The sequence below is a fragment of the Equus quagga genome, chromosome 4, assembly GCF_021613505.1.
Source record: "Equus quagga isolate Etosha38 chromosome 4, UCLA_HA_Equagga_1.0, whole genome shotgun sequence".
Taxonomy (NCBI): Eukaryota; Metazoa; Chordata; class Mammalia; order Perissodactyla; family Equidae; genus Equus; species Equus quagga.
The window spans coordinates 27,838,668-27,854,187 of NC_060270.1; the positions used below are offsets into that span (position 1 = coordinate 27,838,668).

At 45.9% G+C, this 15,520-nt stretch overlaps 1 protein-coding gene across 1 annotated transcript in view; it reads right to left on the bottom strand.

Annotated features, from left to right (window-relative positions):
- The window catches only part of BDH1 (3-hydroxybutyrate dehydrogenase 1), a 42,124-nt gene that overhangs the window by 21,637 nt on the left and 4,967 nt on the right, over window positions 1-15,520 (bottom strand). Inside the window, exons 2-4 of the mRNA XM_046659646.1 lie at window positions 12,364-12,490; window positions 2,817-2,889; window positions 1,993-2,103 (exon numbers count right to left, since the gene is read on the bottom strand). Coding sequence (XP_046515602.1) covers window positions 1,993-2,103; window positions 2,817-2,889; window positions 12,364-12,446 — 267 coding nt within the window. The 5' untranslated portion in view covers window positions 12,447-12,490. The remainder of the gene's footprint in view (window positions 1-1,992; window positions 2,104-2,816; window positions 2,890-12,363; window positions 12,491-15,520) is intronic.

Sequence of the window (15,520 nt, forward strand, 5' to 3'; positions counted from 1 at the left end):
GGGGGCGAAAGACTTGTACGATGGAAACTACAAAACACTTCTCAAAGAAATTAAAGAAGACGTAAATAATGGAAACAAATTCCAAGGTCACGGATTAGAGAACTTAATGTTGTTAACATGTGAATATTACCCAAAGTAATCTAGAGATTTAATCCAGTATCTATAAAAATCTCAATAACATTTTTTGAAGAAAGAGAAAAACCTATCCTAAAATTCATATGGAATCTCAAGGGACCCCAAATTGCCAAAACAATCTTGAAAAAGAACAAAACCGGAGGACTCACACTTACTGATTTCAAAACTTACTTCAAAGCTACAGTAATCAAAATGATGCGGTGCTGGCATAAAGACGGACATAAGGACCAATGGAACAGAATAGAGAGCCCAGAAATAAACCCTCGCATATATGGTCAATTGATTTTTGACAAGGATGCAAGACCATTTAATGGGGAAAGGACAGTCTTTTCAACAAATGGTGCTGGGAAAACTGGGTATCCAGGTGCAAAGAATGAAGCCGGACCCTTACCTAACACCATATACAAAAATTAACTCAAAATGGATCACGGACCTAAATGTAAGACCCAAACAATAAAACTCTTAGAAGAAAACATAGGACAAAACTTCATGACATTAGATTTGGCCATAGTTTCTTGGATACGACACCAAAGGCATAGATAATAAAAGAAAAATAGGTAAATTTGACTTCATAAAAATTTTAAAATTTTGTACATCAAAAGATACTATCCACAGAGTAAAAGGGCAACCCACAGAATGAGAGAAAATATTTGCAAATCATATATCTGGTAAGAGATTTATATCCAGAAGATAGAGCAAACTCCTAAAACTCAACAACAAAAAACAAACAACCCAATTCAAAAATGGCAAAAGACATTTCTCCAAAGAAGATACACAAATGGCCAACGAGCACACGAAAAATGCTCAACATTGCTAATCATTAGGGAAATGCAAATCACAACCACAATGAGATACCACCTCACACCCATTAGGATGGCTGCTATCAAAAACCAGAAAACAGGGGCCGGCCCCGTGGCCGAGTGGTTAAGTTCATGCACTCCGCTCTGGTGGCCCAGGGTTTTGCCGGTTTGGATCCTGGGCGTGGACATGGCACCACTCATCAAGCCATGCTGAGGCAGCGTCCCACATGACACAACTAGAAGGACCCACAACTAAGAATACACAACTATGTACTAGGGGACTTTGGGAAGGAAAGAAATAAAATCTTAAAAAAAACAAACCAGAAAACAAGTATTGGCAAGGCTATGGAGAAAAATTGGAACTCTTATGCACTGTCGTTGGGAGGTAAAATGGTACAGCCACTGTGGAAAACAGTATGGCAGTTCCTCAGAAAATTAAAAATAGAATTACCATATGATCCAGCAATTCTACTTCTGGGTATATACCCAAAAGAATTGAAGGCAGAGTCTCAAAGAAATATTTGTATACCTATGTTCACAGCAGCATTATTCACAATGGCTAAAACATGGAAGCAACACAAGTCCCCATCAACAGATAAACGGATAAGCAAAACATAATATATCCACACAGTGGAATATTATTCAGCCTTAAAAAGGACATTCTGACATAGACTATAGCATGGATGAACATTAAGGACATGATGCTAAGTAAAATAAGCCACTCACAAAAACACTGTATGATTCCACTCACATGAGGTACTTAGAGTAGTCAGATTCATAAAGACACAAATTGTAAAGGTAGTTGCCAGGGTCTGGGGTAGACGAGAATGGGGAGTTATTGTCTACTGGGTATAGTTTCTGTTTGATAAAATTAAAAGTGTTATGGAGATGGATGGGGGTGATGGTTGCCCAGCGATGTGAATATATTTAATACCACTGAACTGTACACTTAAAAATGGTAAATTTTACGTGAATTTCACCACAATTTTTTTAAAAACCCTCCAAAACAATGACAATGTGTGAAGGACAACGGTGACAAAGATGACCCATCTCTTACCTTCATCAAGCAGCCAGCAAACACAAGGAAGCCTTTTGAATGCAGATGTTTGGCCAAGGAGAACCCAAATCCAGAGTCACAGCCTGTGACCAGGACAGCTTTGCTGCCAGCCTGTTTCAGAAGGTTAGACTCACATTAGGAACCCAGGATCCCGAGGCACAGTGACCAGGCATCCTCTGGGCAGTAACAATTCGTGCTTCCTGCGTGGGACAGGCCTGGCCCTCCCCGCCTGGCTCTTTCTATCTGGAGAAGCACCGCGGTATAGTGGAAAACACTTGGACTCAGATTCAGGAGACCCGGTTCTAACCCAGACTCTGCCACCAACTAACAATGTTGTTGAGGGAAGTTACTCTCTTTTCTGGACCTCAGTTTCCTCATCTGCAGTCACCACCGTTATCACCACCACCATCACCACCATCATCACTGTCATCTCCATCATCAAAGGTAGCATTTATTGAGCACTTACTATGTGCAAAGCACTGTGCCTACATTATTCTTATGTAATTCTCACAATAACTCCATATAGTAAGTATGGTTATTATACCATGTTGCAAGTGAGGAAACAGACATTTTTTAAATGCCCAACGTAGTTAGGAATAGAGGTGGAATTGAAACCAGGGCTGAGAGATTCCAGAGTCTAAACTCTTAACCCCTAAACTTCATTTAATGGGGAGGCGGGGGCAGTGGTTAAGTGAGTGAGGAGGTGACTCCAAGCATCCTGGAAGCACTAAAGCCCTGATCTGAGGGTGGCTCAGGGCCTGGGGGCCCAGAGGGAACGGCTGTGACCACCTGGCTGGTTCCCAGGTAGCTGGGCTGCCACTCACCGGGTTCACCACATCGGCATACGTGCGCTGGCCCGCAGAGTCAAAGGAGGTAGGGGAACACAGCAGGGGGCGTCTGCAAGAGAAAAGGAAACCCTGAGCAGAGGGTGTGGTCACACCCAGACCTTGTTCCTGGGGCAGAGGCAACTCAGAGGCCCCTCAGCCAGCAGCAGCAGCACTGACTGTCTCCCCACCCCAAGCCACTGAGGACAACCTGCTGGTCCCACTGAGGGAGAGGGGCTCTTTCCTCCAGGCTTGCTAGGCTGGGAGGAAGCAGGCCAGCAATTGCAGGGGCCATTTCTGCCACTGTGTGGGAACAGCCTTCCAGTGACATAGCTCTGTTCGCGAAGCTTTCTGCAAATTCACCGTCTTAACCCTTAGGTTTCATGCTGCTTCCTGACATTTTTTTTAATTAAAGTTTTTATTTTGAAATAATTGTAGATTCACATGCATTTAAACAATACAGAGAGATGTCCTGTAACCTTTTACCCAATTCCCCCCAATGGTAACATCTTGCAAAACTACAGTACAGTATCATAACCAGGATATTGACATTGATGCAGTGAAAATACAGAATATTTCCATCACCCCAGGGATCTCTCATGTTACCCTTTTATAGGCACACCCGCTTCCCTCCCACCCCACATCCTCTTTAACCACGAATCGGTTCTCCATCTCTACAATTTTCTCATTTCAAGAATGTTACATAAATGGAATCACACAGTATGTGACCTTTTGGGACTGCTTTTTTTCACTCAACATAATGCTCTGGAGATTTATCCAGATTGTTGCGTATATCACTAATTTGTTCATTTTTTTTGCTAAATCCATATTCCATGGCATGGGTGAACCACAGATTGTTTAACTGTTTACCTCTCAAAGGACATCTGGGTTGTTTCCAGTTTAGGGCTATTACAAAGAAAGTTGCTATGGACATTCCTGTACAGGTTTTGGTGCCAACCTAAGTTTTCATTTCTCTTGGGTAAATACCCAGGAGAGCAACTGCCGGGTCACACGGTAGATGCATGTTTTTTTTTAAGAAACTGCCAAACTGTTTTCCAGAGCGGCTGTAGCTTTCTACATTCCCAGCAGCAATGTATGAGCGAGCTAGTTTCCCCACATTCTCACCAGCATTGGATGGGGTCACTATTTTTTAGTTTATCCAGGCTGATAACTGTGGAATGATATCCCATTGTGGTCTTAATTTGCATTTCTCTAATGGCTAATGACGTTGAGCGGCTTTTCATGTGTTCATTTGCCATCTGCATATCCTCTCTGGTACAACGTCTCTTCATGTCTTTTGTCCATTAGAAATGTCTTCATATTCTAATTGGATTATTTATTCTTTTACTATTCAGTTTTGAGAGTCCTTTATAAGTTCCAGATGCTAGTCCTTTGTTGCATATGTGGCATGCAAATATTTTCTCCTAGTCTGTAACTTGTCTTTTCATCCTCTTAACAGGGTCTTTCACAGAGGAAAATTGTTTCATTTTGATGAAGTCTGGTTTATCAATTTTTCCTTTTATGGATCATTTTTTTAAGGATGCTGCACACAGTTTACTGTATAGTAAAAACCTATGCTCACAATTTTTCAAAATATTAATTTTTAAAATAATAACCCTAGACACTGGAATCATACTTTTGGTGTCAAGTTTCAGGACTCTTTGCCTATCCCAAAACCCAAAGGTTTTTTCTCCTAGGTTTTTTTCTAAAAGTTTTATAGTTTTACGTTTTACATTTTAAGTCCGTGATGCATTTTGAGTTAACTTTCACATAAGATATGAGACTTCAGTCAAAGTTTGGTTTTTTTGCCTATGAATGTCCAATAGCTCCAGCACCATTTTTTGAAAATGCTATCTTTCCTCCATTGAATTGCTTTTGCACCTTCGTCAAATACCAGCTGGGCACATTCATGGGGGTCTCTTTCTGCGTTCTATATTCTGTTTCATTGAGCTATGTGCTCCCATCTTAATATCTTAATTTTCCTTTTCAAAATTGTTTTAGCTATTCTATTTCCTTTGCTTTTCCATATATACTTTAGAATAATCTTGTCTTTATAAAAATCTGACTTGGATTTTGATAGAAATTGTGATAAACCTGTATATCAATTTGAATAAAACTGACATCTTTAATATTTTTGAGTCTTTCAATCCCTAAATATGGTATGGGGTCTTCATTTATTTAGATCTTTGATCTCTTTCATCAGCATTATATAGTTTTCAGCATACAAATCCTGTACACGTTTTGTTATATTTATATCTAAGTATCTCATTTTTTGTGCAATTGTAAACAGTATTATATATAATTTTGATAACCACAGGTTCATTACTAGGACATAAAAATACATTGATTTTTGTGGGTTATCTTGTATTCCGTGGCCTTGCTGGACTCACTTATTAGTACTGGGAGTTTTTTGCAAATTCCTTGGAATTTTCTATAGAGACAATCATGTAATCTGCCAATACGGACAGTTTTATATCTTCTTTTCCAATCAGTATGACTTTTATTTCCTTTTCTTGCCTTATTGCACTTGCTTATTGCTCTACATTTAATCAGTAGTGAGAGCAGACATTCTTGACTTGTTCTCCATCTTAAGGGAAGGCATTCGGTCTTTCACCAGTAAGCACGTTAGCTGTAGGTTTTCTGTAGATGCTCTTTATGAAGTTTAGGAAGTTCCCCTCTATGCCTATTTCTCTGAGAGTTTTTATCATAAACAGCTGTTAAATTTTGCTTTTTCTGCACTGATAGATAGGGTCATGTGATTTTTCTTCTTTGGCCTGTTAATTTGGTGGATTATAACGACTGATTTTCAAATACTGAACCATCTTTGTATCCCTGGAACAAATCCACTTCTTCATGGTTTATAATTCTTTTTATATATTGCTGACTGCTACTTGCTAATATTTTAAGGATTTTTGCATCTATATTCATGAGGGACATTGGTCTGTAGTTCTCTTTTTTTGTACTGTCTTTGTCTGGTTTGGGCATCAGGGTAATAGTAGCTTCGTTAAATAAATTGGGAAGTGTTACTGCCGGGTGGCGACAGGTTCCAGCTCCTCAGTAGGTCTCCCCAGCTGGGAGGGGTTTGAGTGCCTCATTACTGCTCCCCATATGTGTGGCAGTGTGTGGTCTCATTACTGCTGGGAGGTAGAGAAAGTACACTCTGACAGTCCCCCACCCCCACCCCAAGCAGGCACGGAGCCTTATTATTGCTGGGGGAGAATGAAAGTCCCAGTCGGAGGACTGGGGTCCCTCACTACAGCCTGGTGAAGGCGGGAGTCTAGACTCAGCATTGGCCCTCGCTGGTGTCGGCAGGGGTAAGGCTACAGCTTTTTCTGTGGTGTTCGGCTGGAGTAGAGTGGTTATTGTCCAAAGTTTTCCATCTGGCTAGGCTGGTCCTTTGGCCAGAGAGAGCAAACTGCTGCTGGGGCTTTTTGTGCCTGAGCTTTCTGGCCTTTCTGGGTTGCCTCCTTCCTGAGCTCCAAATCTGGGATATATGAAACGAAAAGAAAACATAGAAACTCATACTGTGTTGTTTCTGGGGTCCTGAGGTCCCTAATGATCTGCCTTCTTCTCTCCATCTTTTACAGTCTTTTTATGCTTGTTGTATATAATATCCAGGGGTTTTAGTTGCGTTTAGCGGAAGGAATAGAGGAAAGTACATCTACTCCATCTTTTCCAGAAATGGAAATCCTGTTTACTTTTAAATGAATATTAAACCAGAAACAATAAGTGGAGGAAGTATGGGTGAGTGAGCAGCTGGTAACAGGGGAAAGAGGTGGGAGATAGACTTATTTTTACTGTATACTATTCTGTACCATTTGAATTTGGTACCATGTGAATATATTACCTATTCAAAATATAAAGTTTTTAAAAAATTCATTAAAATGTATTGTCCAACATTCTTTGAAAACATTGGGCCCACTAGATAGAAACAAGGGTCCCCTGGGAAGTCTGCCAGGTGACCCCTGTCCTTTTGAACTGCCACAGAGGAGTCTCTGGATTTTAAGTCCTTGTGCGTGGACGGTCTTGGTGAGCAGAATGGCATGGTTAGGACACCCAAGGCTGGTTAAATGACTTTACCCAAAGAGAATCACTGTTTTTCCACGACTCCAGGTGTTGCTCTGCAAAAAGAATAAGGTGTCCTTGTTGGAACTAGATTATATGTGCTTGTCCTCTGCCACCCCCTTAGCACTATCCGATATTTTAAAAAGTAACAAAAAGCTCACAGCAAGAGAAAGAGCTTATTTCAGACTGACTTGCTGCCAAATCTTCTCTAATCCACTTCCCCATTCTCAAATATATTCAGACTTGAACTTGACTATCTCTGGGTGTATTATACCAGGCTCTACTGCTCACACCCAGCTGGCAATGGCATTTCTACTTTTCCAGAGAGCATAAGGCTCCATCCCCCTACACTTGACCCCTAAGAGGCAGAACCCTGATAAGGTGGGTGAGTCGGCGCCAAGAACACGGCTGCGAGGCTCCAGCTGGCACAAGAGTACCCCCCTGGGCACTGCTTGGCTTCTCAGCCTCCTTCTCTTGGCCACTGCTGGGGTTGCCTCAGCCTGCTCTTATTTCTCATCTGTCAATTTGGAGCTCCTGCAGGTGCTGTGGATCCCGGGCTTGGGGCTGCTTCTCACTTTGGAGGGGCCTTGGGCTTGGCAAGACCTTGGTACCTCAATTCTGAAACTTTAGCTAACAAGCACCTGGGGAGCTTGTTAAAATGCACACTCCCAGGTCCCTCCCATTGACACTCTGATTCAGTAAGAAAGGGTGGCCCCTGGAAACCTGCATGTTTAACAAGCAAGCACCTCAGGTCATTCCAGTACAGGGGGCCCCGGGGAGAGGGCTGACGGACATGGGTCTGGAGCAGTTGTTCTCAGGTTTGCCCTGGTTGTTTATTAGAATCATGGGGAATGTGATCACGGTTGTGTGGTTATGTTAGTAAAAAGAGTTCATACCATTTAGAGATAGATACCAAAATATTTACAAATCAAACATGATGTCCCGGATTGGCTTCAAAATAATCCAGTAGGGGGAGGGGAAGGAAAATGGGTGGGAACAGAGATGAAAAAAGATTGGCCATGATCTGATAATTGTTGAAGACCAGGTAGACAGGAGATCAATACACTACTTTCTACTTTTGCATACGTTTAAAATTCTTCCCAAAATAGTTTAAGAAGAATCACCAGGGAAACTTTTAAAACTATTCCCATGCCTAGTTTCATCTCTAATCAATTAAATCAGAATCCCTGGGGTGGGCAGTAGGAATTTCTTCCCCACTGTGCTCTAGGTGATTCTAATCTGCAAGCAGCGTTCATAACTGCTGCCTTAAAAAATTAAAAAAGGACTTTTCCCTGCTGGGGCTTCCTTTTGGAGGCTCTTCACTGCCAAGGCCCTAACGTCTCTGGGGTCCAAATCAGCTCTAGGCCACAGCCCAGCTCGGCTCTTCACTCGCAAATACCCATTCTTCTCATGCGCCTCTCTAACAAAATTTTGTCTGGGGGTAGCAATGTGCCCAACTATTTCCAGACTCTTTCCAGGCACTTCTTTCCACCTACCTGGTGATAGTGTGCCCCACCTCTGGTCAATAGGTGCGAGCATCAGTCTGCAGTGACTGCTGGGAGAGGTATGCTCGTTGCGGGCAGGAGCAGCTCCTCCCTTCCTCCACGTTACTTTGCCTGGACTGAAGTGGAGGTGGAGGGGCATCTTGGCTCTCTAAGGTGAGAGCCGCCTCAGGATGACGGAGCAGAAAGAAACAAGGAGCCTGGGGTCTCAGAAGCCACACCAGCCTTCTGGGGGTCTTTGCTCCTATTAGTGTGATGCAGCCCTGATACACTGGCTTCTCGGGGCTAAAAGTGTCCCTGAGAGGGTTAAGCCTAAATCCCATAATACAAAATAGTGTGCATTTCCCTGGAGGGTCCCCTCTGCCCAGGAGGATCTTGCCGTGGCAGCAAGCTGCTGGTCAATCAACCAAACCACTTACTCCAACAGCTAGGCCAGTCTCACAGGTGGTGCAGTGAAACTCAGGATGGTCGGTAAACTCTCTGAGGGTGGAGTCCCAAAGCGATGGCTGCCAGATTCAGAGGACGAGAGCTTGCTGATTTCCATCCTAACCCAGAAGGGCAATCAGAGAGGCGGACAGGTGCTGTCTGGCACTTCCCCAAGGGCCTGTGGAGGAACCTGCTTGTCCCCAGAGCCCTGGCATCCAGGAACTTGCCAGGCCACATCTGAGACGCCACCACACATTGGCCAAGGCATTAATTCTGGCTGCTTTTCCATCTTACTGGTCTGAAGCTCTATCGTTTTTGTTTCTCCCATCATGAATCGGCAACAATAACCAGTAACCCAGCTTTCTGCTGAGAGGTGTCATGAGTCAATTTGACAGGCCTAATCTAACAAGATGGGGTTAAGGAGGGACAAACGTCAGTGACACAAGCACAGCTTGGGAGAAATACGGCCTCACTCAGCAGCATCGTGAAAAATATTTAGTCTGGCGGACCATGAATCACAATTGATGTGGCTGCCAAAAGAAGCTGTGTGAGCGCAGACTGGACAGGGATAAGGGAGGCCAGAGCCCTTCTCCACTCTGCCCAGGTCAGCTGCCCTGGAGGATTAGGTGTCATACCCGGCCATGCAGAGCTGAGCACTGGGGCTGAGCCAGCTGATTTGTGTAACCAAGATCCAGGAAGCAGTATCCTGGGTAGGGAATGCATTGGTAAGTCACCCGCCCCAGGGGGTGCCAGAGCCTTCTGGCAAAGCTGGAGATCAAAAACCTGAGAGAGCCAGTGAACCCAGCAGCTGTCAGGTGTCAGGGTGGGGGCTGCATCCAGGCACTCCTGGAGAAGTTTTCATCTGGACAGATGCTGTGTACTGGGTGACTGCTGCTCTGAGGCTCGTACACCTGGGGGGTGTTCTGTTCAGGGCACCGCATCTCAAGAAGGAGCACAGGCCAAATGGACATCATCGAGGTGGGAGACCTGGATGCTGAGTGGGGAAACCAAGGGAGATCAGCAATGAAAAAACATGCAAATGAAATAAGAGAAGTGGGGGGTGGGGGAGACTGGGGTGGCATGGTGTCTCTGGGGATTAGAGAGTAACTTGTTCAGTGTGAATACAGAGGGCAGACCCAGGAGCAAAGGGGTGGCATTTACAGGAGAAAAGATTTCTGCTCAATATGACAAAAGACTTTACAATAGCAGTGTCCAAAGACAGGAGGCCTGATGTGAGAGGTACTGACTGCCCCATGGCTGTGATGTCACTTGTTAAGGATGCTATCAGAGGATCTACCTACAGGTGAGGACAGGAGTATGAGGCCCTTTCCAACTGAGATTCAAGCAAAATGATCAGGCTTAAGTTTTTTCCCATCCAAAGACCTGCTGTTTGCTCAGGCATGGGGATCAGCCACCAGTCCATCCTCCTCATACGCCTGGGTCTCTCTTCCTGACCTCTGCTCACACCTTTGCCCTGAGGACAGCTCACGAACTCCGACAAAGCTCTGCCCTTGACCACCCTGCCCCATCTCCCTCAGCCTAACCAGGTTATTTCTACAATCCTTCCAGAAGATTCAGAATCTCCCTTTGACAGCCTTTCCTTCTCCGCAAATGAGCCTGAAGCTTGACTAATGCCTCACATCCCTTTAATTTGAGGATTAAAACCTTTGTAAAAGTATTTTTAACTTCCTTTGGAATTCTTTTTTTTTTTTTTTTTTTGCTGGGAAAGATTTGCCCTGAGCTAACATCTGTTGCCAATCTTGCTTTTTTTTTTCTCCCCAAAGCCCCAGTACATAGCTGTATATTCTAGTATTCTAGTTGTAAGTCCTTCCAGTTCTTCTAGGTGAGCTGCTGCCACAGCATGGCTACTGACAGATGAGTGATGTGGTTCCGTGCCCGGGAACTAAATCAGGCCACTGAAGCAGCGCATGCCGAACTTTAACCACTAGGCCATCAGGGCTGGCTCCCTTTGGGATTATTTTATTGTCTATAAAAAATAATCTCCAGAAATCCCTAAAAGCCACTTTTGAGACACATTTTGCCATTTCTGTGAATCACTCGCTGAAAAAAAATTGCAGTAAATCTTCCAAAATCCCTTCAACAGAGCCACGCTCCATTCCCTCTTCCATGGGATGTCACCTTTGCGAGAGGGACCATTTTAACCCCTTCTTCTATGGTGTCCTCTGGTACATGAGGCCATCTCCAACCAAGCATCTGTATCCCGTGGAAATGCTTTTAAGCAAATGCTGCTAAAAGCCTAAATGCATGTTCTTCCAAACATATTTATTGGCATAGAAAAGATGCATCAATTTTCTAGCTGCTGGGACTTTGAATTTAACTGGACACTCAGCTTCATTCCCCGCAAATATAAAAGAAATAAAATGGTATTTCTTATTTTTTCCCTGCTGTGGCTGCAAAAGAAGAAAATGAAGGAGCTGAGCACAGTGAATCCCCTGCAAAAGGCTCAGAAGCTCTTGAAGAAGAAGAGCTGAGGGGCTGGCCCCATGGCTGAGGTTAAGTTCGCTGCTCTGCTTCAGCAGCCCGGGGTTCGTTGGTTCAAATCCCAGGCGCGGACATGGGACTGCTCATCAAGCCACGCTGAGGCGGCGTCCCACATGCCACGACTAGAAGGACCCACAACTAAAAACATACACAACTATGTACCCGGGGGGCTTTGGGGAGAAAAAGGAAAAAAATAAAATCTTAAAAAAAAAAAAGCGCTGCTTGTTGAATTTGTCCTTAGCACTTTCTCGAAACCACACAAACAGTTCAGTGAAGTCTCAGGACACTTTAGTTAGCCGGTTTCATGTGTAAGGTTTAAAAAGAGCAGTTACCCAGGAGATCAAAGTAATAAGATGTGTCACCATCCTGTGCCTCCTGATGCCATGCACAGAGAAGGGCACCACCTCACTTGGCTGGGATTCTTCCAAACATGCCTACCTGAATCTAAACACGAGGAACGTCATACAAACCCAAACTGAGAGACACGCTTCCAGAGTGCCAAGGTCGTGCACCACAAAGACTGAGGAACTACCCACAAGGACTGAGAAAGAGACCAAGGAGACCTAACTAAGTGCGCTGTGGGGCCCTGGTTTGTTTCCTGGACCAGAAGAAGGTCCATTCGTGGGCCATTTGGTGAAATCTGAATCAGGTCTGTCAATTAGTTAACAGTATTATATCAGCGGTAATTTTCTGGTTTCGTTGATTACACTCTGGTTTTGTAAGATGTGAACATTTGGAGAAGTTAGGTGAAGGGGAAACAGGAACCCTTTGTACTATTTTTGCAACTTTTGTATAAGAGTAGAGTTATTTCAAAATAAAAAGTTAAAAAAAAATAAAGCAGGAATGAAAGATCTTCTTGCGTGCCCTGTGTGCCTGGGAAGGTCTCTGTCTTCTGAGCACGCCGTTGAATTTCCTTTGCTGGTAGATGGTGGGTATTGGGAGACATCTTTAAGAGGCAGCCCTTCTGACCATCTGCATCGTCGTGTGTGAAGAGCTGAGCTTCGCCTAGAAAGTGTGATCCTCAAGGGCACCTCCATCCTTTCATTTCTTACCTCGTTCCATTCTCTCTTTCATAGAAATTCAGGGTTCTCCCGGGGAGCTGTGACAGGGGTCTGGAGAGGCGGGCGGTCAGCATCGTGGCCACAAGAGGTAGGATGGTCGGCCTCCTCCTAGCAGGTTCTGAAACACAGAATGTACCCTCAGCCCGGCCCTGTTGCCTTCAAGGAGTTAGGGAGGAGTGGCTCTGTCTGTTTGACCCAGGTCTGGTCACGGTACCAGGCAGGGCCCTCCTGCACCTCCCTCTCAAGCCGCAGCCTCATGTGATGGAAAGAGTCAGGAGGCCGGGACATCTATTAATCTGGGTTCTGGTTCTGGCTGTACCACCAACTCATTGGGCAACCCTGGACAAGTCATCACCCAATTATTTGTAACATGAGGCGGTTGGACCAGCCCAGTGATCCTAAAACCAGGCTCTGCAGCAAACACTGGGGGACTCAGGGACCTAACTCTGACTGTGTGGGTCTCATTCTCTCGTCTGTGTCCCCCACATCCAGTAAAAATCCCTCAATTTGCCCACATGCCTCTGCAGGCAGCTTTTCTAGCCCCATGTCATGTGCCATTTGACTCAGCTCCCCACCCCTCTCCCCAACCCCACCAAACAGAGGGTCTGGCTCTGAGGCTGAATTCATCAGCAACTCATTGCAGCACGGAGACTGGAGCCATATGATGAGACACGCTTTAATCTACCTAAATTAAAACACACACACACGGTCTCCCCCACCACCCCCATTTGAGGTTAAATCAACCTTATTGCAACAAAGCCATGTATCACTTGGTGTAACCTTAAGGTTACCCAGCACCATGACTAGTTGTGCGTTACTAACTGTTGATCAGCGTGTGCATCACTTGTCCTCCTGTTCTGGTGAAATCTGTTCTGGTGATGCCTCCTGGCCTGAGTTAAGGCAGGGGAGGCTGGGAGGGAGTTGAGCTACACAACCACGGCTGGGGGAGCTGTTGCTCTTTTGCTGGTGAACGCTCCAGGCCTATCCTTTGCACACAGGTCTGTGGTTTGTTAGACTGTTCTTATCAGTAACAGGTCCTGCCTGGGAGGCAGCTCCGCCCCTGCCCATTTGCTCCCCTCCAAACCTAACTGATAACCAGCCAGGGCCAATAGGTGTGTAATTAGCCCATTTACTAGCAACCCCTGCAGCATTAGCTGCAGGAGGCAGGTGGAAGCGTTTACTCTGTTTAATCCTCAGGAAAGGTAAACAAATAGGGATCTCTGGGTTTGCCTGATCTTTCCTGGACCAGCTCACCACACTCCTTCTCAGCCATGCAGCCAGAAGGATCTTTATAACACCAGGCAGTTTACATGACTCCCTGATACCTCCTTCCCAGACCTGGTGGTGTGGCCTCTGCCTCCCTTTCCAACCTTGTCTGGTACCACCCTCCCCTGTGCTCCCTGCGCTGACTTTCTAGAAGTTTCTGAAAACCAAGTCTTCCCTGCCTCAGGTCCCCTAGCCTTGCTCTTCCCTCACTCCATGTGGATCCTCCAACTTCAGAGACACTGTCCCCAATCCTCCATGCAACACACAGAGGTTGTTCTCTACACGATCACTCTTCAATCCAAAATAATCTTGTTTCTTTCCTTTATCTTCCCTTCTAGATCATAAGCTCAGTGAGGCCAGGGGCCTTGTCCATCTTGCTCACCGTGGAATACCCCGCGTCTAGAAGAATCATGACACAAGGAGGCACTCAGTGAGTCTCTGCCGAGTGGGGATGAGCTGTGTGCTTCCCCTCCCCACCCCCCACAGAGCACTCTGGAGCACTTAGCCTCCTAAAGGTGGAAAGTCAGCCTGTGGCCAAAACAGAAGTTTCCATGGCAAGCCCCTGGCCAGCAACAGCAAAATGGAGCCCAGACGGACCCATTAGGGAAGGCACAGGCCCACGTTGGGCTCAGATTCCTTGCCCGGGTGCCCCCTCCCCACCCGAGTACTGACCAGCTGGCTGAGCACACCCATCTCCACCTCTCCCGCCATGACTGAAGTCAGAGATCACCAGCACTGGGTGGTTTCAAGTCCAATTGTCTGTAAGCAAATCCCTTTCCATCCCTCGGCCCAATGCCTGGGGCAGCGAATGCTTCCACACCGTCTCCAAATAGGGGCCTGCTTTCAATTTTGTTTTCCTCGGAGTCAGCAATACCTAAAGTGCTGAAGGCAAAATAGCCTGAAATGCAGGAAAACTCAGTCCCTTGAATAATGCACTATTCACCGCGTAGTCTCACACAGGGAATGGTAGAAATTTAGATTTCTTCCTCTTCCTCTTTTTTAAGTTTCTGAAACAGGCTGTGGATTTTCACTCCAAACACAATGCCACAGGCAGCGGGATTCCCACGCACTCCTCGGGGTTGTTTCCCATCTTAAGGCCTCGTGCTGGGCTTTAGTCTCCGTAAATATTAAGTTCTCCCCTTGAAAAACCACTCCCTGGCCTTCTGGTTTGGAAACAGAAATGGTTGTGGGAAGTGGGTGCTGCGAGGAGGAAGGCAGAGCACCTGTGGGCGGGATAGTCTCCTTAGCCTTGAAACTCCATGAGCTGCCCCAGGGTGACCTGGCACAGGGCACTTGACTCCCAGTGACCAAATTTATAAGATACGGTCACAAAATCAAGATGCTCACATATCAATCTGTAATCTGGGAGAAACTGTTGTAACACTGGGAACACTTGGGTCTGTTCTCAGGGGCCCTTCCTTTCCGTTGTCAATGCATAACCGATGCATAACCTGTGGAAGGCACCCCCGCATCAGAAAAATGGTGTGTGCATCCTTGTCCTGACGCTGGGCTCCCTTGTTGCATTCTGACAGGGCTATCCTGCAGAGGACACAGCTGGTCGCATTCCTGTGGGTCAGGGGCAAGGTCTCACCTGCAGGAGGCAGGCATTCCCAGTACTGACATCCTCGGAAGAGGCAGGGGGTCAGCAGGAAACAGGAACTCAGGAGGAGGCCTTAGGCAGGAAAGAGAACTCAGGTGTTCTGGGTTGGGCCTTGGCACCACCGAGTGGGAAAGGAGGGCCCTGTCCCTCTGAGGCGGGCAAGCTGGGTTCAGGCAGGGAACACCCCATGCAGGGACCCCACGCTGAGGAGCTTAAGACCAGTGAGCTACGTGAGAATCCCAGGTCTGACAACTGGCAGCCTGCCTCCGTCCGACATGTTGC